This window comes from Conger conger, chromosome 7, assembly GCF_963514075.1.
Source record: "Conger conger chromosome 7, fConCon1.1, whole genome shotgun sequence".
NCBI classification, from domain to species: Eukaryota; Metazoa; Chordata; class Actinopteri; order Anguilliformes; family Congridae; genus Conger; species Conger conger.
In genome coordinates this window covers 36,202,441-36,228,702 of record NC_083766.1, presented here as the reverse complement: position 1 = coordinate 36,228,702, position 26,262 = coordinate 36,202,441, and the positions used below count along the sequence as shown (strand labels likewise).

Sequence of the window (26,262 nt, the reverse complement as noted above, 5' to 3'; positions counted from 1 at the left end):
ACGTCTGCACCACAAAGCCATTCAAATGAATGCAATTCCTCAGAAAGATCAGACTGTGTCTGGAGGGCCTTGTGATCAGTGTCTATCCATCTCTCGGATCTATTTTTTTCTTTTCACGTAAATGTTTTAATTAACATGCAAAAATTTTAAATTAACATGTGAAATTGTGATTTTACTCTCGGTTTATCTTGGACGTGCACTGGGCTGCAGAGACGCCCAGAGCTGCCCAGAGAAGTGCCACCGCAGTGGTGAGTTTCTTGGTGGAGGGCAGTCCTGTTGCTGTCCATTCAGATACCTCACGTCCCAGGATCTGCAGGACAGCGCCAGCTCAATCTCACAGGCATGGCAACAACTGTAGCGTGTTTATTTATTTATTCAACCACTAGGGTCTTTGCTAAGGACCTTGGTCAGGTGTGTAACTGCTTGGGTGTAAGGGAAGCAAAGCAAAGGTCCAACTAGCATTTAATGGGTTTTACTGTTGGTGGAGCTTTTATAGACAACTTTTGTCATTTCTTTGACTGTTTTAACAGCGTATTTAGAGGTGAGCCACCCAATGGGGTAAGGCAACTGCAAGGCCTCTCAATGCAGTAGCCTATGCATCCAGCCCAATGTTTTTTTATAGAGTTGGTTTTAATCAGCTAATTTTAATAACTATACAAACTGCAAAAACAGGTCCAGCGTTCACAACTCTCTGCAAGTTTTCCACCTCCGCGGCGTGTTCAGCTATCACCCGTGTCAGACTGTAAACTTATCGCGTCTGTCATTCTCTTTTGTTTGAAAACGCGGTGAGGTGACACTTTAGGCATTTTTGGGGCAGGGGTAACGTGTTGACAACTTGCCACAAAATGTAAGGGCGCCAAGGAAACAAAAGGATATTTTTACCTGAAATAAAACATCTCAGCGGAAGTGAACCGGATGAAAGACCGAGAGCGCTCAGAAACCCCTCAGATCACAAGACAAAGAGAGATAAAAGAACAGAGAGACGTAAGAGACATGTTTGCGGAGAGAAGCGGAAAAACAGACCAGGAGGCAGAGCAGGGCAGCCCTTCCCTCTGCACTCGTCTTTTCAGAAGCGGAGATGAAACAGGACGGTCCCTGACTGGCACCTTCTCATGCATTCCCATTCATTTAAAGTTTCACTCCATGGCAGAGCCGCGCCCTCGTTAGCCAGGCTGTCCCCGGAAAGACACATTTGAGGTATGGGTGGGGTCGTTCTGGTCAAGAAATTGGGCTTTTCGTTCTTTTATAATGGTTGGACTGAGTGGTAGTGTACCATAGAATTCCATATTCTTGGAAGGTTATTCTGGAGCAAAAAAAAAACATAACATGAAATTTGTCAAAATGATGTACAACATTGTACATGATGATAAAACAATGTCAAAAACTCCTAAAGCAATCACAGATCTAAGAAAGCATTATATCAGAAAAGGCTTTGCTACATGAAGTAGTCATATCAACTCGGATTGACCACAAACCGAGTCCATTTTACATTTACAGGCTGTAATCCAAAGATGTTGCCAGTGCCAGAAAATGTGCAATATCTCAGTTGTCATAATGTCAATTTTATTAACCTGTGTGACCGTAAGGACCACATTTCACAACTGAGACTCCTTGCCTTCATTTCCCCATTTGTAAGTCCATGCATAAAAAATACAGAATGATGGTATTTCGAAAAGATCAACACACTAAAAAATGCATCTCTGGCCGGGCCAGTGTGCAGGATTCACAGCATTATGACAGAACTGATGGCCGAAATCACAGGGAGAATTTTACCCATCTGAATGAAGATCCATCATGCATTGCCATACTGAAAAGTGTCATAATTTTCACACACATTAGAATACTATAGGACCGTCACAGTTTTGAATCACATAGCTAATTTATATGTCCAGCATCATTGCCCAGCTATCAGAACCCACTGCTTCTCAATGATAGTCCTCTGACCATGGCTATTTTCCATTTGTTCTCCCTTGTAATCACAATTTATTCCAGGATCTTGGCATAATCTCACTCTTATCATTCAGATCTTACATGAATATGATCAAACTATGATGGTGAAGGTGTGTATTGCTGGTAGGCCTACTGTATTTTGAAAATAAGTTTTCTCAAAAGCTTGCAGCGCCCTCTGCTGCACGATATATGTAAAACACAACATATACAATGTTTGCTGCGTCATTCTGAAACATAATTAGGAATGGAAATTTCATAATGTTCTCGTTATCATGCTCATACTGGACACCAACTCAACATTCCAAGCACTGAGAATAGTTTATTATCTCAAAATATTAACCCCCAGCATGCTGTCCCCTCAAGAAAGCAGCGGAATCTGTTGTTTACAGTAAACAGGTGCACAGAATGTTTAGGGTGTCTTGGATGCACAGAAGAGATGGAGAGTACCTCCTGCAGTTCAGCTTGTTGAATGACAGATTTCTGGCATGTAATTTAAGTGCTACGGTTGGGGTTAGGACCATACAGTATTCTCCATAATGTGAGCGACATTACTTCTTGATTTAGCAATGTACACAATTTTAGATAATTGCTTAAAGTGCAGATTCTCAGCATTTATGAAATGGTATTTTATATGCATTTTAGTTTCACCATGTAGAAAAGACAGCACTTTTGATACATGGTCGCCCTATTTCAGGGGACCATAATGTTTGGCTTGCAGCTTTGATTGATTAATCAGGTATATCCAATCACTTCCTTAGTGCAGGGGCCTTGTTCCACAAAGCAGCATTATTGGGTTTGCTGGATAATGGCTTTGTCAACATGAGAACCATAGTTGTGACCATAAAAGTCAAGGTAGCCTTTATAAGGCTGATCAATTTTCAAAAAGCAGTAAGATACATAGACCAAGCCTTAGAACAATAAGGGCACTGGTGAGCTTGGTGATTGTAAAGGGCCTAGTAGGCCAAGGACGACCTCGACAGTAGATGACCGAAGAGCTCTCACCACAATGAAGAAAACCCCCCCAAGCACCTGTCCAACAGATTAGAAACACTCTTCAGCAGGCAGGCCTGAACGTGCAGGAGACTTCACAAACAGAAATTCAGAGACAACACCGCAAGACGCAAACCACTAGTTACCTGCAGAGTCTTGGGGACAGATGACATCAAATTCTGTCCATAAGATCTTTTTCGAGAACCGCAGGCTCTTTTAGGTACTCCTTTGTCATGAAATGATCAGATTTGATTGGTGTAGTTCAATCCACACCTGGTTGCAATGCAATGGGCCTAGGCCAGGTTCAGAAAGTAAAAGTCCTCCCCAATATATTATTCCAGTCACCTGGATTTAGCACAATTATTTAGCCAGGAGGTATGATTAATTAGCTAAACAAGATGGCTGAGCTTGTGGATGGAAGAAACATGAGGCAGGACTTTTACTAACTTTTTTCTGACCCCTGAACTTTCCACCTCTTTCATGCAGCTCAGAATCAAATTAAGTGTTCTGCATTGAGAGAGTGCTCTTTGTGTCAAACCTTGCAGCAATTCATGAGCTCATTCCTTCCAAACTGCTGCAAACATAATATGCCTTCAATCTGTACCAATGTGTAGAAATAGTAAGGCATAACAGACTGAACATTTTTCAATGCAGAAAGGCCATTGCACTGTTCATCAATGCAATCAAATATTTTAAAAGTCACTGAATTATATTCTCAAGTGACTGCAAGTGGATATGCTATCCTCTCAGAACTTGTTGTTTTGCACATAAGTTAAACATATTTGATATGTATGTCATAAATGTAACCCATGTACATCATGAACACTATGTGGTACATATACCCCAGAGATGGGCAAGGCAGGTCATATCTATCTCTGGATTTCAGCCCAGCTTCTGCTCTTAATTTATTTAATTAGCCCAATCATTTACATGATCTGTCAGATTTCTAGCCACATTCTGTGACATAAACAGCAGCTGATAAATGTTCTTGTCTTCTAGCATTTAATTGTGGTCTAATTTACGAGTGAATCGGTCATGGTGCATATGGCTAATTAGCTGACTGAGCCAGGGTACCTGGTCGCAGCAAAGTCCTGCATACACACCAGCCTTCCTGGAGTTGCCCATCCCTGATATACCCCAACCAACCAAAAAAATAAAAAAAGATCAAACTAGGCAAGCAACTACATTTCTCATAGAACTTAGTTTCAGTGCCAGAGAGGATGACTTCACATTACACATTCACAGATGGCAGTTTATCTAGGATACATTACATTTGGCATCTTTTCAGCAGCATTTGAAAAGTTGCATTTAGTTTTCCTTAATTGCATGTTAAGTAAATTAAGTTGTCATAGGGTTTTTTCTTTTTTTAGATTTACTTGACTGAAAATACCATATGAAAGACATTCTATGGGATACAATCTTTTCATCATTTGGACACTTTTCTTGACAGCATCTCATGCCAGTCTGTACAGTTACAGACTCAAGTTACAGCTACAAATCAAAAACAATCAGAAAATGTAAATCAATTGAAGGAAGGCATATACAAATGTCCACCTGAAAACACACACATTCTGCTTTTATTTTCAAATAATGAAACAAAGAGTTCCATAATCTGAGTCTCAATTTTGTCATTTCAAATGACAATTTATCGGCATTACGAGTTAATGTAAGAAAAATGACATTATTGCGTCACGTCACAGCAACTCATCACGGCTTTGCCTTGAGCTGGCTCCTGTAAATTTTGCATGCGGTTTAATTAGCTTCTCTACTCGTTAGCATTTGATAAACAGGAAATTGTGACACCCTAAGGATAAAAGGCCCAGCGCGCAAATACTGCACCTTCGTTTGATCATCATCTGGCATTTACAGCCATAGACCACCTGTTCAAAATGATCACATTTACACTAGATTACTCATTTTTCTCCATATTGGTTCACTTTTTAAAGTCTATAATCTAGCTGTCACAATATTGGCATTTCATGAAAAAGGAAGAGAGCCAGTTATAAACAAGCACGGATTGTTTCCCAGCTGCCTGCCAGCCATCCATGCCACTCCAGCAAGCCCAGCACTAAGCCAACAGGTGACCCCAATCCTCATCCAGTCTCTTGTCTCTCTCTTTTTTCGCATGGTGAAGAAAAACCCATTCACAACAGTTGGCCAGATCAAGAACACTCTCCAGGAGGTAGGTGTATGTGTGTCAAAGTCAACAATCAAGAGAAGACTTCACCAGAGTGAATACAGAGGGTTCACCACAAGATGTAAACCATTGGTGAGCCTCAAAAACAGGAAGACCAGATTAGAGTTTGCCAAACAACATCTAAAAAAGCCTTTACAGTTCTGGAACAACATCCTATGGACAGATGAGACAAAGATCAACTTGTACCAGAATGATGTGAAGAGAAGAGTATGGAGAAGGAAAGGAACTGCTCAGTATCCAAAACATACCACCTCATCAGTGAAGCATGGTGGTGGGAGGGTCATGGCGTGGGCATGTATGGCTGCCAATGGAACTGGTTCCCTTGTATTTATTGATGATGTGACTGCTGACAAAAGCAGCAGGATGAATTATGAAGTGTTTCGGGCAATATTATCTGCTCATATTCAGCCAAATGCTTCAGAACTCATTGGACGGCGCTTCACAGTGCAGATGGACAATGACCCGTAGCATACTGCGAAAGTAACCAAAGAGTTTTTTAAGGCAAAGAAGTGGAATGTTATGCAATGGGCAAGTCAATCACCTGACCAGAATCCGATTGAACATGCATTTCACTTGCTGAAGACAAAACTGAAGGGAAAATGGCCCAAGAACAAGCAGGAACTGAAGACAGTTGCAGTAGAGGCCTGGCAGAGCATCACCAGGGATGAAACCCAGCGTCTGGTGATGTCAATGCGTTCCAGACTTCAGGCTGTAATTGACTGCAAAGGATTTGCAACCAAGTATTAAAAAGTGAAAGTTTGATTTATGATTGTTAGTTTGTCCCATTACTTTTGGTCCCTTAAAAAGTGGGAGGCACATATACAAAATGTTGTAATTCCTACACCGTTCACCTGATTTGGATGTAAATACCCTCAAATTAAAGCTGAAAGTCTGCAATATTTATGGACCTGATGTCTTCATAATTCTGAAATTATTGTTCTCGATTTTGCGCATGACGCTTGTTCTCTTTCTTAATAACAATTTATCAACCCTGACAGTCACACAGCAGAGAAGCCACAGTGCTGAAGTAGAGCTATGCTACTTGCTAGTTAAGTTCTTGCAGTTAAAAAGGCAAACAAATTACATTTGTGGGGTTTGCGAACATAAGGGTGTCCGTCATGACCGCATGGGAACTGGGGAACTACTCCTGCTTGTGGATTTTGTCGCCGGTGTCCATGTGACCGTTGCTGCCGTTGCTAAGCTTGTCCTGCGCAAAAAGCCTCGTGATACAGCCGTTGGGGCCCTTGCCCTGGAGTGCTGAGGGGTGTCTGTAGGACCCTCCCAGTCGATCACACAGGGTGAAGTACTGCCCGTAGTTGTAATCAAAGAAGAGGTGGTGGTCGGTGTGGTGGGCAGAGCCGTTGATGACCTCCTGCAGCTGGCTGGGGACCCGGTAGTCGCCGTCGTGAATGGACACGGTCCAGACGTTGACGAAGATGTACAGGGCCAGGTAGAGGACTTTGTGCAGGGGGAACAGAAAGGGGTAGACGTGGTACGGCAGGCCCTGCAGGAAGCCATCCACTGGGTGCAACGCATGGCTGGCAAACGGGGTGGGGATCTTCCACACGTGGTGGGGCTTGTGGAAGTACTGCAGAAGAAAGAAGGAAACAACTTAAAGATTAATTCACACCAAAATAGACATGCTGGACTATACTACTGCACTGAAATACTGGCATTTCACTGTGCAAAGTTAGGCTTGCAATTTTCCCTACAGTCTAAAATGCAGTACATACCTACATCTAGCCCCATGCTAAGACTGTTCTTGAAAAAGCAAAGTGGTTTAATTATAGCAGAAGTCCCAGTAATCTATTCCATGCATGATGAACATGATCAACATAAGCAAATAGGCCTATACATTTCCCTGGGTGGCCAAAATGCAGCGCACTGCCAAAGAGCAGACATTGTTATAGGTCAACATCTTTGTTGGGAAAAAATCTACAGAATAAGGAGTTTAAAAATACTATTTGGCAATACAATTCAAATATCCCCTAAATCTACTTCAATGCCAATACATAATTTGACTAATGTCCAAGCAGTCATTCAATCCATAAATTGTATAGTTTTATAGCTAGCCAAAGAGCTGCATCACAAGAATAGCAAGTAACATTCCGATCAACTTTAAGTGTAAATGCCACCAAAAATAGTACCGCATATCTAACTGCAGTTTCAAATTAAATTTTGATCAAACAATAAAACTTACTTCAAAAGGTCAACAAATGTGAGAATCAGTTGCAAGGAAAAGGCTATATCAGACATCAGACGTGCACTCAGTGATTGACAATAGGAGGAGGAATTCCGGATGCTTCGTACTTCCAACCAGAAACTTTCCCTACATTTCATTTTCTCATAAAACCACCCTAGGTGCCATATAAACCCAGCTTTGAGGGAGTAGGCCATCTTTCTTCTGTGAGAGTAAAGATTTCTTCTCAGACCAATCTCTCAAATCTGAAAGGGACTCACCTTGTAAATGAGTCTGTGATGGAGAAAGCGGTGGATCCAATAGATGCACATGTCGGTAAAAAACAAGAAGGAGACCATACTGATAATCAATCCAGGCCAGCCTAGAAAAGAAATCCAGTACAGAAATTAATAAAGCCCTCTAAATCTCTAAGCTCTAACTGACAGTGCCAAGGCCAAGAAAAAATAAATAAAAGGGTGGCAAACGGGTGATAGGGCGCGTACCGAGTGCAAAGTCATTGACGTTGGCATAAAGTTTGCTGTATCCTCTGACCTCAGCAAAGAACAAGGCCACTGTGGGTATGCTGATACAGGGCAAAGAACTCATGGCGTACTTAATCTCCCTTCGTACCTGGTTCTGCAGAGAAACAAAACTCTGATCACACAACCACTTTATTTCCATTGGCATTTGACTGCATCCGCTTCATTACACATTCTGAAGTCCACAAAGAAATGCTGGTGCTATATGCATGGCTAAATACATTACATACATTTATACCTTCCGTCACCCTGACCCTTCCCAAGTGTAATTCACATGACAGAAGAAATAAAACATATAAATGGTAAAAAAGAAAAAAATTTAAATGCACCAACCGGCAAAAACTGAGGGTGTTTCATCAATTTATGGTCAAAGACAAAGTAGTAACTGAGACTGCCCAGGCCCAAGTATAAAATGACCGCCCCGATGTTGGTGACAACCAGCAGGCCAATGATCTGCCTTAAAGGTTCATCCTCCGGCCAGGAGGCAGGGTACACGTAAGGGGTAAAGAAGTACTGGTCCGCAAAGTTCAAGATAAGATCCATCCTTGTACCTGTTGGACTGAATATTAGATTGGTCAGAATCTTGAAAGAGATTCGTTCAGATTTGTCTGATCAAACACAGTATATCAATCATTTGGTTCCTTTACCTCGAGATCGTGATGCATTTATCTCCTGACCACAACATAAAAATAATTATTTCCTGGGATCACGAGATAAATCATCTGAATGCACAGCAACTAACAGTGATGGACTGAGGACAGTTGCTCTACGATGGATGAGCGATTGATTTTACTTTGGTCAGGGAGAACCAAATTAAATCGCGTTAGAAGTTTACTTTAACCACAAACTGACTCAGGTGGAAACCTTACAGGCTGACACTTGAAGGTTGGGCTACGTCATTGATGAACAGAACGCGATTTCTACCAGTCAGTCCCTGATCAAAGTAAAATCGAACGTCAAGTCCATCACATAGTGGGAGCAATAATTATTTGATCCCTTGCTGATTTTGTAGGTTTGCCCACTTACAAAGAATGGAACTGCGTAGAATTTTAATCATAGGTACAATTTAACATTGAGAGACAGAATATCACAAAATAATCCACAATAACAACATCATATAAATTTTATAAATGTATTATCGTATTTCTGCATGAAATAAGTATTTGATCCCCTACCAATCAGCAATAATTCTGGCTCCCACAGACCAGTTTGTTTTCCATTAAGAAGCACTCCTAATCTCAACTCATTACCCAAAACACTTGTGTCAACTCGTTACATCATTATGTAGCTGTATAAAAGACACCTGTACACACAATCAATCAGATTCCAACGTTTTCACCATGGCCAAGACAAAGGAGCTGTCTAAGGACATCAGGGACAAAATTGTAGACCTGCACAGGGCTGGGATGGGCAACAAGAAAATAAGCAAGCAGCTTGGTGAGAAGTTAACAACTGTTGGAGCAATTATTAGAAAATGGAAGAAATACAAAGTCACCGCCAATCTCCCTTGGTCTGGAGCTCCATGCAAGATCTCGCCTCGTGGGATATCAATGATCATGAGAAAGGTCAGTGATCAGCCCAGTACTACACAGGAGGAGCTTGTTAATGACCTGAAGGCAGTTGGGACCACAGTCACAAAGAGAACCATCAGTAACACACTACACCATGAAGGATTAAAATCCTGCTGCGCGCGCAAGGTTCCTCTGCTGAAGAAGGCACATGTACAGGCCCATCTGAAGTTTGCCAAAGAACACCTGGATGATCCAGAGGAGGCTTGGGAGAAGGTGATGTGGTCAGATGAGACCAAAATAGAGCTATTTGGCATCAACTTGACTCGCCGTGTTAGGAGGAAGAGAAATGCTGAGTACAACCCCAAGAACACTGTGAAGTATGGAGGTGGAAACCTTATGCTTTGGAGGTGTTTCTCAGCTAAGGGGACAGGACGACTTCACCGTATCGAGGGGAGGATGAATGGGGCCATGTACCAGGAAATTTTGGGCGACAACCTCCTTCCCTCAGTGAGAGCACTGAAAATGGGTTGTGGATGGGCCTTCCAACATGACAATGACCCAAAACATACAGCCAAGGCAACAAAGGAGTGGCTCAAAAAGAAGCATATTAAGGTCTCCAGACCTAAATCCCATCGAAAATCTGCGGAGGGAGCTGAAGCTTCGAGTTGCCAAGCGACAGCCTCGGAACCTTAAGGATTTGGAGAGGATCTGCAAAGAGAAGTGGACCAAAATCTCTCCCAAGATCTGTGCAAACCTGGTGAAAAACTACAACAAACGTCTGACCTCTGTACTTGCCAACAAAGGTTTCTCCACAAAATATTAAGTCCTATTGTTCTATGGATCAAATACTTATTTCATGTGAAAATATATTACATTTATATGATGTTATTGTGGATTATTTTGTGATATTCTGTTTCTCAATGTTAAAATGTACCTATGATTAAAATTCTACACAGTTCCAATCTTTGTAAGTGGGCAAACCTACAAAATCAGCAAGGGATCAAGTAATTATTGCTCCCACTGTACATTTTGCTTGTCCAAAATGTGCACAATAAGTCAGACAATAACTTGCTGATTTACTGGACAACTGATGTACAATTAATTAACCATAGCCTATATCAGACAACAGCCAATTATGCACTGGAATAGTTTTAAAAACTTTACTTTTAATGGTTCTTGACTGCTGGCCAGGTAAGACAAATTTGGTCTGATTGCAAAAGTACAAACCCCACTCACCTGACACTCCTGGCTCATTCACGCATCAAATTATTTTGGAAGGATTGAAATAATATCGAAGATAGGTCTGGTATAAATACACTAAATCTATAGTTTAGAATAATGCAGTTTTTGATAAGCAACACTATCGGCATAAAGCATCACAATAATAATGGACTTGGAACTTGGATGTTTCCTTTAAACAGGGACTGAAGTTATCTATTAAGCTTCTGATAAGTGCCATAGTTTCTATCCAAGTCAGTTACTGATAAAAGTAAAACAAACAATTTTATGTCGAAATCATGAGATAAATCGAGATCTCGATATAACGGGGCCAGAAAAAGGCATAATTATTCAGCCAGGAGGTATGAGTAATTAGTTAAATAAGATGGCTGAGCTTGTGGTTGGAAGAAACACGAGGCAGGACTTTTACTAACTAACTTTCTTCTGACCCCTGAACTTTCCACCTCTTTCATGCAGCTCAGAATCAAATTAAGTGTTCTGCATTGAGAGAGTGCTCTTTGTGTCAAACCTTGCAGCAATTCATGAGCTCATTCCTTCCAAACTGCTGCGAACATAATATGCCTTCAATCTGTACCAATGTGTAGAAATAGTAAGGCATAACAGACTGAACATTCTTCAATGTAGAAAGGCCATTGCACTGTTCATCAATACAATCAAATATTTTAAAAGTCACTGAATTATATTCTCAAGTGGCTGCAAGTGGATATGCTATCCTCTCAGAACTTGTTTTGCACATAAGTTAAACATATTTGATATGTATGTCATAAATGTAACCCGTGTACATCATGAACACTATGTGGTAGATATACCCCAGAGATGGGCAAGGCAGGTCATATCTATCTCTGGATTTCAGCCCAGCTTTTGCTCTTACTTATTTAATTAGCCCAATCATTTACATGATCTGTCAGATTTGTAGCCACATTCCATGATATAAACAGCAGCTGATAAATGTTCTTGTCTTCTAGCATTTAATTGTGGTCTAATTTACGAGTGAATCGGTCATGGTGCATATGGCTAATTAGCTGACTGAGCCAGGGTACCTGGTCGCAGCAAAGTCCTGCATACACACCAGCCCTCCTGGAGTTGCCCATCCCTGATATACCCCAACCAACCAAAAAAATAAAAACATGATCAAACTAGGCAACCAACTACATTTCTCATAGAACTTAGTTTCAGTGCCAGAGAGGATGATTTCACATTACACATTCACAGATGCCAGTTTATCTAGGATACATTACATTTGGCATCTTTTCAGCACCATTTAAAAAGGTGCATTTAGTTTTCCTTAATTGCTTGTTAAGTACAGTCAGGTCCATAAATATTGGGACATCGACACAATTCTCATCTTTTTGGCTCTATACACCACCACTTCTTTTTTTAGGCATTTTTTTTTTTTTTTACTCGACTGAAAATACCATATGAAAGACATTCCATGGGATACAATCTTTTCATCATTCGGACACTTTTCTTGACAGCGCCTCATGCCAGTCTGTACAGTTACAGACTCAAGCTACAGTTACAAATCAAAAACAATCAGAAAATGTAAATCAATTGAAGGAAGGCATATACAAATGTCCACCTGAAAACACACACATTCTGCTTTTATTTTCAAATAATGAAACAAAGAGTTCCATAATCTGAGTCTCAATTTTGTCATTTCAAATGACAATTTATCGGCATTACGAGTTAATGTAAGAAAAATGACATTATTGCGTCACGTCACAGCAACTCATCACGGCTTTGCCTTGAGCTGGCTCCTGTAAATTTTGCATGCGGTTTAATTAGCTTCTCTACTCGTTAGCATTTGATAAACAGGAAATTGTGACACCCTAAGGATAAAAGGCCCAGCGCGCAAATACTGCACCTTCGTTTGATCACCATCTGGCATTTACAGCCATAGACCACCTGTTCAAAATGATCACATTTACACTAGATTACTCATTTTTCTCCATATTGGTTCACTTTTTAAAGTCTATAATCTAGCTGTCACAATATTGGCATTTCATGAAAAAGGAAGAGAGCCAGTTATAAACAAGCACGGATTGTTTCCCAGCTGCCTGCCAGCCATCCATGCCACTCCAGCAAGCCCAGCACTAAGCCAACAGGTGACCCCAATCCTCATCCAGTCTCTTGTCTCTCTTTTTTCGCATTTGACTCCATCATTAGTGATTACGGATGGGGATAGCTCTTACTACTGAGTGAAATCACTTTTGTCAAACAGCTTGGCGAGGGAGGGAGAAAGTGAACACAGGCAATGCAATCTTAATATCATGAAACTACATGATATCTCCAACATTTGGCAAACGAGAAAACTGCAACCATTTCAAAGTAGATACTGACCAGGCTTATATATTCTACAAGCGGTGTCTTCATAATTCTGAAATTATTGTTCTCGATTTTGCGCATGACGCTTGTTCTCTTTCTTAATAACAATTTATCAACCCTGACAGTCACACAGCAGAGAAACGACAGTGCTGAAGTAGAGCTATGCTACTTGCTAGTTAAGTTCTTGCAGTTAAAAAGGCAAACAAATGTCATTTCTGGGGTTTTGCGAACATAAGGGTGTCCGTCATGACCGCATGGGAACTGAGGAACTACTCCTGCTTGTGGATTTTGTTGCTGGTGTCCATGTGCCCGTTGCTGCCATTGCTAAGCTTGCCCTGCGCAAAAAGCCTCCTGATGCAGTCGTGGGGGCCCTTGCCCTGGAGTGCTGAGGGGTGTCTGTAGGACCCTCCCAGTCGATCCCACAGGGTGAAGTACTGCCCGTAGTTGTAATCAAAGAAGAGGTGGTGGTCGGTGTGGTGGGCAGAGCCGTTGATGACCTCCTGCAGCTGGCTGGGGACCCGGTAGTCGCCGTCGTGAATGGACACGGTCCAGACGTTGACGAAGATGTACAGGGCCAGGTAGAGGACTTTGTGCAGGGGGAACAGAAAGGGGTAGACGTGGTACGGCAGGCCCTGCAGGAAGCCATCCACTGGGTGGAAAGCATGGCTGGCAAACGGGGTGGGGATCTTCCACACGTGGTGGGGCTTGTGGAAGTACTGCAGAAGAAAGAAGGAAACAACTTAAAGATTAATTCACACCAAAATAGACATGCCGGCCTAAACTACTGCACTGAAATACTGGCATTTCACTGTGCAAAGTTAGGCTTGCAATTTTCCCTACAGTCTAAAATGCAGTACATATCTACATCTAGCCCCATGCTAAGACTGTTCTTGAAAAAGCAAAGTGGTTTAATTATAGCAGAAGTCCCAGTAAGCTATTCCATGCATGATGAACATGATCAACATAAGCAAATAGGCCTATACATTTCCTTTGGTGGCCAAAATGCAGCGCACTGCCAAAGAGCACAGATTATAGGTCAACATCTTTGTTAAAGTTTAAAAAAATACAATTTGGCAATACAATTTAAATATCCCCTAAATCTACTTCAATGCCAATACAAAATTTGACTAATGTCCAAGCAGTTGTTTAATCCATAAATTTTATAGTTTTATAGCTAGCCAAAGAGCTGCATGAAATAAATCATAAGAATAGAAAGTAACATTCCGATCAACTTTAAGTGTAAATGCCACCAAAAATAGTACCGCATATCTAACTGCAGTTTCAAATTAAATTTAGATCAAACAATTAAAATTTAAACTTACTTCAAAAGGTCAACAAATGTGAGAATCAGTTGCGAGGAAAAGGCTATATCAGACATGTCAGACGTGCACTCAGTGATTGACAATAGGAGGAGGAATTCCGGATGCTTAGAAACTTTCCCTACATTTCATTTTCTCATAAAACCACCCTAGGTGCCATATAAACCCAGCTTTGAGGGAGTAGGCCATCTTTCTTCTGTGAGAGTAAAGATTTCTTCTCAGACCAATCTCTCAAATCTGAAAGGGACTCACCTTGTAAATGAGTCTGTGATGGAGAAAGCGGTGGATCCAATAGATGCACATGTCGGTAAAAAACAAGAAGGAGACCATACTGATAATCAATCCAGGCCAGCCTAGAAAAGAAATCCAGTACAGAAATGAATAAAGCCCTCTAAATCTCTAAGCTCTAACTGACAGTGCCAACACCAAGAAAAAATAAAAAAAAAGGGTGGCAAACGGGTGCCAGGGGACGTACCGAGTGCAAAGTCATTGACGTTGTCATAAAGTTTGCTGTATCCTCTGACCTCAGCAAAGAACAAGGCCACTGTGGGTATGCTGATACAGGGCAAAGAACTCATGGCGTACTTAATCTCCCTTCGTACCTGGTTCTGCAGAGAAACAAAACTCTGATCACACAACCACTTTATTTCCATTGGCATTTGACTGCATCCGCTTCATTACACATTCTGAAGTCCACAAAGAAATGCTGGTGCTATATGCATGGCTAGATACATTACACACATTTATAACTTCCGTCACCCTGACCCTTCCCAAGTGTAATTCACATGACAGAAGAAATAAAACATATAAATGGTAAAAAAGAAAAAAATTTAAATGCACCAACCGGCAAAAACTGAGGGTGTTTCATCAAGTTATGGTCAAAGACAAAGTAGTAACTGAGACTGCCCAGGCCCAGGTATAAAATGGCCGCCCCGATGTTGGTGACAACCAGCAGGCCAATGATCTGCCTTAAAGGTTCATCCTCCGGCCAGGAGGCAGGGTACACATAAGGAGTAAAGAAGTACTGATCCGCAAAGTTCAGGATAAGATCCATCCTTGTACCTGTTGGACTGAAAATTAGATTGGTCAGAATCTCAAAAGAGATTCGTTCAGATTCTCTGATCAAACACATTAAATCAATATTTTGGTTCCTTTACCTCGAGATCGCGATGCATTTATCTCCTGACCACAACGTAAAATAATTATTTCCTGGGATCACGAGATAAATCATCTGAATGCACAGCAACTAACAGTGATGAACTGAGGACAGTTGATCTACGATGGATGAGCGATTGATTTTACTTTGGTCAGGGAGAACCAAATTAAATCGCGTTAGACTTATAGACAACTTTGAAGTTTACTTTAACCACGAACTGACTCAGGTGGAAACCTTACAGGCTGACACTTGAAGGTTGGGCTACGTCATTGATGAACAGAATGCGATTTCTACCAGTCAGTCCCTGATCAAAGTAAAATCGAACGTCAAGTCCATCACATACATACTCTACATTTTTTTGTATTCATTTCTTTTTTGCTTTTTTGCTGACAATAAGTCAGACAATAACTTGCTGATTTACTGGACAACTGATTCACAATTATATCGGACAACAGCCAATTATGCACTGGAATAGTTTTAAATGCTTTACTTTTAATGGTTCTTGACTGCTTGCCAGGTAAGACAAATTTGGTCTGATTGCAAAAGTACAAACCCCACCCACCTGACACTCCAGGCTCTTTCACGCATCAAATTATTTCGGAATACACTAAAGCTATAGATTAGAATAATGCTGTGTTTGGTAAGCAACACATCACAATAATAATGAACTTGGAAGTTTACTTTAAACAGGGACTGAAGTTATCTTTTAGGCTTCTGATAAGCGTCATAGTTTCTACCCGAGTCAGTCACTGGTCAAAGTAAAGTCGAATGCGCTTATGGAATAGCAACGTAGCATAATACAAGCTATCCTCAACCCGTCATACACAATCACACTGCATTCAAAAACAATTTTATGTCGAAATCATGAGATAAATCGAGATCTCGAGATAACGGGGCCAGAAAAAAATGCATGATCCTACGGACTTCATTCGCTATCAATACATTCATCGATAAACAAAAAAAAATGTTTTTAACCACCGCTAACTAAATATTTTAAGCGTGAACCTCACTCCAGCCAGCTGACCCAAATCCTGGAACACACTTTACTTGCCCGGTTTGCGGACTCAATAACAACATAGTGCAAGTGGGTAGTCCCGATGTCATCCACATTATATTCTATATTATAAAGTAATCCAATATCCAGCTACATCTTCCACGCGATTCGAGTATTCAACATGACAAGCTGCACATTTACCAAGCGAATTAACGACAGCTTAATACGAATGTAGTTGTAAATTACTAAATTAATTTAATTAATTAAATGTTAAATTACTTGATAGCAAACTATAGCTACCTGTCAACAATAAGAAAAAAATCCACACTAGCTACACATTCTGAATATCAGCAGACAGTATTGTACTAACTGAGACAACAAACACAGGAATTAGCTTCTTTCAATAATCAAAATTTTCATGCACCATACCTGATCAGATTTAGCTAGGCTACCTATTTAGGTAGGGAGATGGTTTGACTTCAATCCCATACAATCACGTAGACTGAGAGCAGCCAATTACATTTTGTTCTAGCTTTAAACCATTACGCAATTATTTATCCATCCAATAGAAATGCAGTTCGGCCAAACGCAAGGTTGTTTCTTTTCATTTGATTGGACAGCAGCCTGGTCTGATCATGGTGCAAGGAGATACTAAACGCGATACATAAAAGACACATAGCTACCACATTACAAACAGTAACGTTAGCTAGTGACAAAGTTAAAGGACGAGACAAAAATTATGTAATATATGTGTAATTTTTAATGAAACGGAACACAAGCAGTGTCAATGAATTAATTATTTGAAAGCACAGAATGAGCCCATTCTCTTCCGTTTTCCCGGATTTATTTCGAAGGGGTCAAAACAGCGGAAATGCTTAGTGACGTACAACTTTAGCGACCGGTTCGAAAATGTAGAAACCATCTTGACGGTATAAACACTCACTGCACTTTGTCACAGCCTCGACTTCTGCGTTGACTGAATACCAATAATTAAGTGTTTAACTGCATTATTCATTGGGAAATCTTGGTTACAACCTTCCCAGCTTACGATGGACAGCGAAGTTCAGAGAGATGGACGGGTCCTTGACCTCACTGATGATGCCTGGAGAGAGGACCGCTTGCCTTATGAGGATGTCACAATCCCCCTAGTAAGTGGCGTGCGTTGGATAATGTAACTTTAGTATGTTTGTTTTTCCATGCATGTTTTTTTTTTTGGTCACATGTATAGTGTGCTAGCTTAGTTGGTTAATTTACACAGCGCTAACCTAGAAACCAAAGTTGATAAGTAAACTTACTGTAGCAATGTATTTGACCAAAAGCCGACTTAAACAACGCTGGCAAATATTTAAGCTAGCATATCCATTATTTTTCTACTTGCGTTCGCTGGGTGCTGAAACAAAACCTACGATGTCAATTAGCTAGCTTACTACAAACGCCATTCTTGGTCCAGCTCCCTAACCAGTAGCGTTGACGTTAGATATGTATGGTGTGCAGGTAGCGACTCTGATGTACATACGTTTTTGTGTAGTAGCACTTTTCCGCGATGTTGATCGCTTTTTATATAGCATATTGTATAGGTCATGTGATGTTAACAAAGGCGTCGTGTAACCGAAATCAAATTACAGATGTAGCCAATCCTCTACACTTACTCACGTTTACCAATGTTCGACTAATGTTGTTCTGTCCACATTTTAGAGTGAACTGCCTGAGGCGGAACAAGACAATGGTGGATCCACGGAATCCGTAAAAGAACAGGAAATGAAATGGTCGGATTTAGCGCTACAAAGTCTCCATGAAAATACACCAAATTCCGGAAACTAACATGTCAAAATAAAGATACGTTGCCATGGAGGTCCTGACTTCCGATGCCATGCGACAGAATTTCGCTTTGCTGTTGAGTTGCACTACAGAGCATACTTTTTTATCCACCAAACGTATACTGTTAGCAGTCATCTCCAAAAGTATCAGACAAATTGAGTTGACCGAAGGTCACACAACCCTTATGGACACTCTCACACTTTGCATTAGAATTTGTATGCACATTAGATTACATTGACGTTACTTACTTGGTCTCAGAAGATATGGCTGAAGTCGTGTTTTGCGTTTTCCGGTCAGCAACACCCAATGTCCGTTGGCGTGGGGGATACACACTTGGTTGACCACCAAGAGAAACGTGTTAAATTGTTTACATTTTATTTGTGTGAAAAACATACATTAAAGTTTGTATCAACTGGTTTGTGTCAATGTGTATGCGTTTACTTCACGAATGCTGAAACTAACGTCCATATTGATGCCAGTGTCCGGTGTACTATCACATCGAGGGTTAACACAATTGGATTAGAACTGTCAAGGCCAACTAGTAAAGAAACATATTTCTTTGAATAGCTTGTCTATGGTTTGGTCTCAAAGCGTGGATATGGCGTGGATTGTTCTAGAACCATTCATGCTTTGTGGAGATCATCAAAGCTGCAGGTGATGCAGCTGTCGTTTATCATTTACCTTACCATTTATATTTCCAGTTACTTTCCAGTAACGGAGAGGAGTTCGTATGACAAAAAGGTGGCTCACTTATTGGTTGCAAAGTGGACCAAGTTGTGCGGCATTCATTGGTGGGGTTTTCAAATTGTCAATTTATGGCAAGACGAATGGCAGCAGAGATTTTTTTAAAATTTGGGGACTACACATTAAAATGCTGCAATTCCTAGATGGATGTAAATCAGGGGCGCACAACGCCCGGGCTGTGAGCTGATTTTTGTTCCAAACAATTTATTAATTTTTTCTGACAGATCTAGAAATTGTTGGTTCACTCCCGTACTTGAGCAAAGTAAAATCAGTATAGAACACACTTGCAGTCTGCAGCTGGTGGATATACAAATGTCTGATCAAGACATTAAATAATTAAGAGCAGAAGTTGGCACGAAATCCTGAAGCAGATCGGCCCATGCTGTGCACCCCTGATGTAAATACACTCAAAGCGGTCTCTAACAGTCACTTTAACCTAACATTCATTCACTAGTGTCGTTTCAAATTCAATGTGCTGGAGTACAGAGCCAAAACAAAAATAGTCACTGCCCAAATACATACACATTGCATTCTATATAACTAGTAAAGTTGTACTGATATTTATTAACCACATTAAAGTCAGTTTCTTTTGAGGGGTTACATTTATTCAATATTCAGTTTTGAGTCCATTCAAGTCCTTTGAAAAAAATAATTACCCTGACATGAAACTAAATATTCAGTACAGTTTTTTTTTTATTTTTATTTTTTTAAGAACTATTCCTTAGCATCTGTGGTTAATACTCACCCTCCCTCGAATGGTCATGTAAAAGCTTTGCAACTAATGTTTGGTCCTTCTTGCATTAGAGTGAACCAATTAATTACCCAAGGCATCCCAAGTTTCAAATTAGACTGGACAGAACACAAGTTTTATTCCAAAATTACAACGGAGATTCAAAACTGCATTAAATCACTGAGTAAACAGGTTAAGTTACACCTATGTGGTGACTGGGCCACCTTAAAGAACTACGTCAGTCCAATTGTGTACTGATTAATAAGCTCCCGAACCCCAATGCAGGCAGTGAGAGACTGATGGTGAGCCATTGACACTGGTCATGTACACAGAAAATGGGGAGAGCATGATGACACGTACAGGTCTCCCTTGACAACGTGTAACATCCAGGAAGTACACAATGGAAATCAACGTACACAGAACTTTTCTGCAAGAAATGATGTGCATGCATTTCTGAAATGCGAAAATTTTAATCCCCACATCACCCCACCAAAACCCCTCCCAAAATAAACAGAAAGAAATCAAAAACTAAAAATCCCTTATAGCCAGTAGTTTTTTTATAACATACACTTTGTTTTCCATTTGCTGTACCCTTTTGTTATACACATACATACACTACAAATATACATATATATGTATATACACACTCACGCGCGCACACACACTTAATATGATCACCTATTATTCATAAGTCACAGCTGTGTGGCATTTTTAGACAATGGAAGAAATTTATGGTACATTCACTTCAGTAAAAAGTCTCTGTAATATATATTTTTTCCACATTTTCTTTACATTTCATTAAAAATACAAAAAAATGAACATACTGATCCAGAGACAGTCAGTCCACTGTCCTGCAGAGGCTGCTGCGTTTTTATTCACAATTTCCTATGACCTTTTAATCTCTGTAGCGCCCTTTGGAGGCCCATCACTCTGCGCGTACCTCAGCCTCAGGCCTCTGCATGGACAGCTCTGCGGGGATGTACCCGCCCTGCCCCAGCGCGGTGGAATACGCTCTGTTGTTGTGGGGGGGCGCGAACCCAGGGGCTGGGGGGAAGGCGCCGGCAGCCCCTCGGGCCGGTCCCAGGGTCTGCGTCTGAGTGTGCGGGGGTGGAGGAGTCGGGTGGTAGTCGTCCAGGTTGTCGTAGTGGGACAGCACGGTCACGGTGCTGTGTCTCTGGCTGTGCGCCTGGTACGGGCAGGCCCCGCCGTGCTCCCCCCGGTTCTCGGGGTTGTCCGGCGGGGGCGGGAGCGGCTGGGGGTTGGGCGGGTGGTAGAGCGGCCGCTCCCGGGCCGCGTGCGAGCGCTCGGGTTTGGGAGGGGCGGCCGGTTTGGCGGGCGGAGCAGCCGGCGGGGGCTCTTCGGGTTTGGGCCTGCCGCCGTGCCGCTCTGGCCGGTGCCTGGCGTCCGCGCCGTCGCTCCTGGGCTCGGGGGGGAAGGGCTCGTGCCGCGGGGGGGGGGGCGGGCGCGCACTGCGCCGGGGGCTGGGGCAGGTGCTGCTGGCCGCCCGCCCTGGAGTTCCTCTCTTTGGAGGGCGGGGCCGACTTGTCGCCCGTCCCGTTGCCCTGGCAGTGCTTCTCCGTCTCCATGTACACGAGGGCCTCGGGGTCCGAGTGCATGTGCCGGGGGGCGTAGCGGCCCTCCTTGGCCTCGGCGGCGGAGGCCGCGAGCACCGCCTTCCCGGGGTCCGACTTGCTGCGCATGTGCAGGACCTCCAGGCCCGCCAGGTCCGCAGGCCCCGGGAAAGGGCCCACGTTGTCGTACTGGGACATGACGGGCCCCTTGGCCTTCTGCCGGGCTCTGCTCTCCCGCCGGATGGAGTGCATGCGCAGTCGGTCCACCTCCTCTGGGTCCCAGGCCAGGTAGACCGCGGCCGCCTTGGCCCCGCCGTGCGCCGGGGGCATGTCGCGACTCACGAAGCTGTGCTCCTTGCCCACGGGCAGGACGTGGTGGCGGGACAGGTAGTGGTAGCCGCCCGTCTTGCCGCCCGCCTTGCTGTGGTGCGGGGCCAGGTCGCGGGTGCTGAAGGAGTGGAAGTGGCGCAGGCGGATGGTCCCGTAGGGGTCCACGTCGTAGTAGGGGGCGTCCAGGGGGGCGCTGCCGCCCGAGTAGGGGCTGTAGCGGTACTGCACGCGGCCGTTCTCGAAGTACGGCTGCAGCTGGGTGACGTGGTAGTCGCTCTGCGGCGCGGGCTGGTAGGACTTGCACTGGTACACGGGCCGCTGGTAGCAGAAGAGCTCGTCGTCCGGGGGCACCTCGGTGCGGGACACGGGCACCGAGCGGATGCCGGCGCTGGGGGGCACGTGCAGGGAGTGCACCCTGCGGATGGTGGGGTACCCCTCCATGGAGCTGTACCCCTGCGGGTGGTGCCCGGCGTGGGCGTGGCCGTACTCCCCCCGGTGAGCCGCGCGGGACTTCATGGAGTGGTGGAAGGACCGGGGCCCCAGCGTGGCGTAGCGGCCGTCCCCGCGGGCGCTGTAGGGGATCTGCGGCTCTGATTTGGAGACGTAGGACAGGTGCGGGGGTACGCTGTCCGGCCGGTAGTGGTACCCCAGAGTGGCCTGCCCGGCGGGCGCCCTCTGGTGGTAGTAGGGCTCGCCTGCGGGCTCCACCATGGCCTCTGGGTAGTAGAGGTAGGCCGGCTGGTGGGCGGAGGACTTTCGCGGGGGCGGGGGCGGGTGCGGGTGGGCCTCTTCCACCGAGGTGGGCACTGAGGCCTCCGCCAGGATGGCGTGGAAGCTGGAGGCGTTAGCCACCTCCGCGCGCGACAGGGCGGCCGTCGCCAGCTTGCTTTCGATGGAGCGGACGGGCGGGGCGGGGGGCACGGCCGCGTGGGGGTGGTAGAGCGGGGCAGGCTCAGCCTGGTGGGGGTCTGGCTTCAGGGCCTCCCAGGGCTTCTCTGCAGGGTCCAGGGGAGCGGGGGTGACGGGGGCCCAGGACACGGGCTCAGGCTGCGCGGCTGCCGCTTGCGGTTCCGGAGGCTTCTGGAGTTTTGGCGGCAGCACGGCGCCACCCTCCTGAATCAGGAGAGGAACAGACAGAAAGGCCGGCCGTCAGCAGAACTCAACATGTGAGAGGGGATCATTATCACCTCAAATTAGACAAGTTCCCACGAAAGTTTCCAGAGAACCAGGCCAAAAATTTCTTTTTAGAAAGGGTGTATTACCCAAAGTAAATAAACACTGAAGTGTTACATTTAAAAATACATTCCATGCTAACACAGTCTAAAAGTAAAAGTTTGAGCGACGCTGCCTCCAGTACTCTTGGTAACAGCCACATCTTTGCGTGTCACTTACGTCTGCGCCCCTCTGTGACACAGGCCCAGCCTCTCTGCAGGGGACCTGGCCGGCAGCAGGCTGTGGCCTCTCGGGGCTCCGGTGAGGGGGTGAGGCTCGTGCCGGGGGGCTGGTGGGGGGGCTGGAGCACTGGCAGGGTGGCGCTGCTGCAGGGACGCTGATAACGCTGGCAGCGCAGTCGATCTCTTCACAGGAGTGCTCGCTGCAGGGGGGCGACTCGTCTGTGGTGACCGGCGCCTGGCTCTCAAAGCGCGCGGTGAAAACCGGGCTGGGAGGGGCGTCCGTGGCGGCTGGGGCCGGCTCCTCGGGGGCGGTCATGGGGGGCTGGATGGGGGGTGGGGGCGGCCACTCCAGGAAGTCCAGCGGGCCCTCGGGCCTGAGGGGGGAGATGGGTGTCGGGGGCTGGGAGGGCCTCCTCTGGGACAAGATGGCCGCCTGCTGCGCTGACTCGGCCAGAGCCAGGGCCAGCATGCGGGCGGCGTTTTTCGGAGGGGGAGGAGGAGGGAGGAGGGAGACTGAGCTGACGGGGGCGGGGCCCTGTGGAGAGTCCAGAACTACGGCTCCTGAGGAGGGACAAAACAGGGGGAACGGAAGTTGGCGGTGGGCACTCGGCAAGGCAGAGCAGGAGTGGAGGGAGGAAGGAAGCTAAAAACGTGAGGGTTCCCTGTTCTTTTCCTGAGCTCACCTGTACCAGAGACCCTGCGAACAAGGAACGCTGCCATGCATAGCGTTTAAAAAATCAGAGCAAAAGAAAAGGGGGGGAAAAAAGTACTCTGCCCTGCTGAACGACACCGGTGCCCAACAGAAAGGAAACACAAGGCCTGACACGGCACCTTCACTGCGACACATTTATCCAAAGATGCGTTTTTTTTTTTCTCTCTTTTTTTTTTTTTTTCCTGAAAGCAATACTAACAGACAAAGCGGCTGCTCGTTGGGGCGCAGTGGAGCCCACTAACCTGGCTGCTTCTGCCCGCAGACGAGGCGGCTCGGCTCGGGGCTGTTGGCGACGGCTGGGTCCCGGCTCTCTGGGCCACCGGTGCTGGAGAGCTGGTAGAGCAGCTGGTAACGGCAGCCATCGCTCACGGGCGTGGAGCTGGCCTGGGACGACGGGCGGCTGGGGTCCGGGGACCCCGCAGGAGGGGGGGAGGGCTGCCGCCCCGCGCCCTCAGAGGGGGCCTCTGACATGAAGGGATTTCGGCTAGATTTCGGGGACGGGGTGCGCACCGGCTTCTTAGCGGAGAAGGCGGCGCCCAGCGCCGGGCTGAGGTCGGGGGACAGGAAGGGGCGGGCGAACCTCTCCAGGGAGGGGGAGGCGGGCTCGGAGCCCCTGGCCCCCCCTCCCGGGCCGCGGCCCAGGTAGGAGCGCTCGGGCGATTGGGGCGAGGGGAAGGAGGGCTCGGCCGAGGGCAGGCTGCACTGGAAGGACATGGGGTCGAAGTCCAGGGAGGCCATGCCGATGTCCGGGGGACTGAGGTCCACGTCCTCCGTGGAGCGCGGGGGCGAGATGAGCGCCGGGACGCGGATGGGGCCCTCGTCCCCGTCGCTCTCCCCCTGCGTCAGGTTGTCGTAGGAGTTGCACTGCTGCCGGTCCAGCAGGTCCCCGTTAAAGGAGGCCGACAGGGCGTCGCTGCTGGAGCGGGGCCTCCGGGGCCGGTACACCTTCGATTCGCCTGAGAGGGACAGAAACATGTATAATAAACAAACACAAAAACCGTGTGTACACTTACACAGAATTCAGTAACTGACCTAATTATTCTCATCTGTCCAACGTGAAGAGGACCGGTATTAGCACCTACAAAACGAGCGTGCGTTCACTTACCATCCACGTTGTGCAGAGAGCTGAGCGACTCCTCACTTTTGGCCGATCTCAGAGTTCCTGTGTCCCCTCTGCCGCCTGAGGAATGAAAAGAGAGGGGGGCTGGCTATGACATAACAATAACAATACCACTCCCCAGAAGCCTGGTGGTGTGACGATGGGTCTGCTGGGGATGGGTGGGGGCATTACATTACATTACATTACTGGCATTCGGCAGACGCTCTTATCCAGAGTGATGTACAGTTGATTAGACTAATCAGGAGGCAATCCTCCCCTGGAGCAATGCAGGGTTAAGGGCCTTGCTCAAGGGCCCAACGTCCCAGTCATGTACCTTAACCACTACACTACAGGCCGCCCCTGGGCAGGGTGAGAACTCACCGCTGAGGGCCATGGCTTTCAGCTGATTGGGCTCGCTGGGGTTGCGCTGGAGCTTGCGTTTGGACATGGAGGAGGACTTGCCCAGGCTGAAGAAGGAGCGCCAGCTGCCCACCGGAGACTTCTTCACCTTCACAGGGGGTCTCTTCCTGTGGAGGGAGGGAGAGAGAGAGAGAGAGAGAGAGAGAGAGAGAGAGAGAGAAAGGGAGAGACAGAAGGAGAGAGAGAGACAGAGGGAGAGAGAGAGAGAAAGAAAGAGAGAGAGGGAGGGAGAGAGAGAGAGATTCAGCATCTACACCAAGACACACCAGCTGTTCTGCAGGGTGACACACAGGCTATGCCGGGATCTGATGAAAGTCCTGGCTGTTGCTACGAATGGCATCGACTGTTCAGCTGGGACAATTAACCCACAACTCTGCAGCAAGCCAGCACTTTTAGTATTTTAAAAAGTCCTTAAAAGGACTTCACTTTGATATAACAAGTGATTTTGTGGAGCTTACTAGCAACATGAGCTGTCCCTACTAACCGTTAGAGGCATCACTGTTCTCATTGTTTTCATTGGCTACTGCAAAGAAATACAGCTGTTATTTTGTCATATTAAATGCTCACTTTTAATTATGTGGATGACAACTAAGGATCACGGTACTGCTCGGCTTTCTGAGCCTTTTTCACTGTTGCAGTTGACATAAAACTATTGTGTCAAGTACTTCCAAGGTGCTTAGACATGGTTCATTTGGCAAAACGTTAGCTAAATATTCCTTTTGATATCTTATCTGACGAGTGAGTTATGACTTCCATGCTGATGAGCTGTGCAGAGACGGCCTGTTATCACATAAAATGAAATGCGGAAGACGATTAGCGTGTGTAGGAATACCTCGCTTAGTCAAAATGACAGAGCTCTTTCAGATATTTTCTTTTATAAGGCAATAAAACGTTGAAAAGCAACAGATATTTAAAAAAACATTAGTGCTCTCTTATCAGTCTGTTATCCTCTGCAGTTCATTTGCACTTTAAAACTCTTCATTGTGGTGAGGTCCTGAGATAGAATGGGAGTGAACTGGGAACCAGACACCCGGGAGGAATGGCG

At 45.2% G+C, this 26,262-nt stretch overlaps 4 protein-coding genes across 7 annotated transcripts in view; 1 reads left to right on the top strand and 3 right to left on the bottom strand.

The window, feature by feature from the left end:
* Positions 1 to 2,249: 2,249 nt before the first annotated feature.
* Positions 2,250 to 11,262, bottom strand: LOC133132171 (lathosterol oxidase-like). Its single transcript, XM_061247405.1, has 5 exons — positions 10,603 to 11,262; positions 8,189 to 8,414; positions 7,820 to 7,952; positions 7,598 to 7,698; positions 2,250 to 6,725 (listed from the first exon to the last, which is right to left on the bottom strand). The coding sequence occupies exons 2-5, from the start codon at positions 8,396 to 8,398 to the stop codon at positions 6,279 to 6,281; spliced, it is 891 nt and encodes a 296-aa protein (XP_061103389.1). The 5' UTR covers positions 8,399 to 8,414; positions 10,603 to 11,262; the 3' UTR covers positions 2,250 to 6,278.
* Positions 11,263 to 12,179: 917 nt separating this feature from the next.
* Positions 12,180 to 16,955, bottom strand: sc5d (sterol-C5-desaturase). Of its 2 annotated transcripts, none has more exons than XM_061248343.1 (5): positions 16,829 to 16,955; positions 15,094 to 15,319; positions 14,725 to 14,857; positions 14,502 to 14,602; positions 12,180 to 13,646 (listed from the first exon to the last, which is right to left on the bottom strand). In XM_061248343.1, exons 2-5 carry the CDS (start codon positions 15,301 to 15,303, stop codon positions 13,200 to 13,202), a joined length of 891 nt encoding a protein of 296 aa, XP_061104327.1. In that variant the 5' UTR covers positions 15,304 to 15,319; positions 16,829 to 16,955; the 3' UTR covers positions 12,180 to 13,199. The 2 variants fall into 2 exon arrangements, with proteins under 2 accessions (XP_061104327.1, XP_061104328.1); XM_061248344.1 differs by lacking the exon at positions 16,829 to 16,955 and adding an exon at positions 16,700 to 16,810.
* Positions 16,956 to 17,023: 68 nt separating this feature from the next.
* anapc13 (anaphase promoting complex subunit 13) lies at positions 17,024 to 18,632 on the top strand. Its single transcript, XM_061250555.1, has 3 exons — positions 17,024 to 17,328; positions 17,443 to 17,547; positions 18,095 to 18,632. The coding sequence occupies exons 2-3, from the start codon at positions 17,449 to 17,451 to the stop codon at positions 18,218 to 18,220; spliced, it is 225 nt and encodes a 74-aa protein (XP_061106539.1). The 5' UTR covers positions 17,024 to 17,328; positions 17,443 to 17,448; the 3' UTR covers positions 18,221 to 18,632.
* An 873-nt stretch (positions 18,633 to 19,505) lies between these two features.
* Positions 19,506 to 26,262, bottom strand: part of arhgap32b (Rho GTPase activating protein 32b) — a 123,483-nt gene continuing 116,726 nt past the window's right edge. For all 3 annotated transcript variants that reach the window (XM_061248467.1, XM_061248466.1, XM_061248468.1), the window contains 5 exons: positions 25,179 to 25,324; positions 24,804 to 24,878; positions 23,941 to 24,654; positions 22,985 to 23,547; positions 19,506 to 22,705 (listed from right to left, as the gene is read on the bottom strand). In XM_061248467.1, coding sequence (XP_061104451.1) covers positions 20,639 to 22,705; positions 22,985 to 23,547; positions 23,941 to 24,654; positions 24,804 to 24,878; positions 25,179 to 25,324 — 3,565 coding nt within the window. In that variant the 3' untranslated portion in view covers positions 19,506 to 20,638. The remainder of the gene's footprint in view (positions 22,706 to 22,984; positions 23,548 to 23,940; positions 24,655 to 24,803; positions 24,879 to 25,178; positions 25,325 to 26,262) is intronic.

Excerpts from the sequence above, each read along its gene's own strand:
- LOC133132171 (XM_061247405.1), bottom strand. The coding sequence starts at position 8,398 with ATGGATCTTATCTTGAACTTTGCGGACCAGTACTTCTTTACCCCTTAC. Across the intron at positions 7,953-8,188 it reads AACACCCTCAGTTTTTGCCG|AACCAGGTACGAAGGGAGAT; the intron begins GTTGGTGCATTT and ends GTTTCTCTGCAG. Across the intron at positions 7,699-7,819 it reads CGTCAATGACTTTGCACTCG|GCTGGCCTGGATTGATTATC; the intron begins GTACGCGCCCTA and ends TTTCTTTTCTAG.
- sc5d (XM_061248343.1), bottom strand. The coding sequence starts at position 15,303 with ATGGATCTTATCCTGAACTTTGCGGATCAGTACTTCTTTACTCCTTAT. Across the intron at positions 14,603-14,724 it reads CGTCAATGACTTTGCACTCG|GCTGGCCTGGATTGATTATC; the intron begins GTACGTCCCCTG and ends TTTCTTTTCTAG. Across the intron at positions 13,647-14,501 it reads ATCACAGACTCATTTACAAG|TACTTCCACAAGCCCCACCA; the intron begins GTGAGTCCCTTT and ends TTTCTTCTGCAG.
- anapc13 (XM_061250555.1), top strand. The coding sequence starts at position 17,449 with ATGGACAGCGAAGTTCAGAGAGATGGACGGGTCCTTGACCTCACTGAT. Across the intron at positions 17,548-18,094 it reads AGGATGTCACAATCCCCCTA|AGTGAACTGCCTGAGGCGGA; the intron begins GTAAGTGGCGTG and ends TCCACATTTTAG.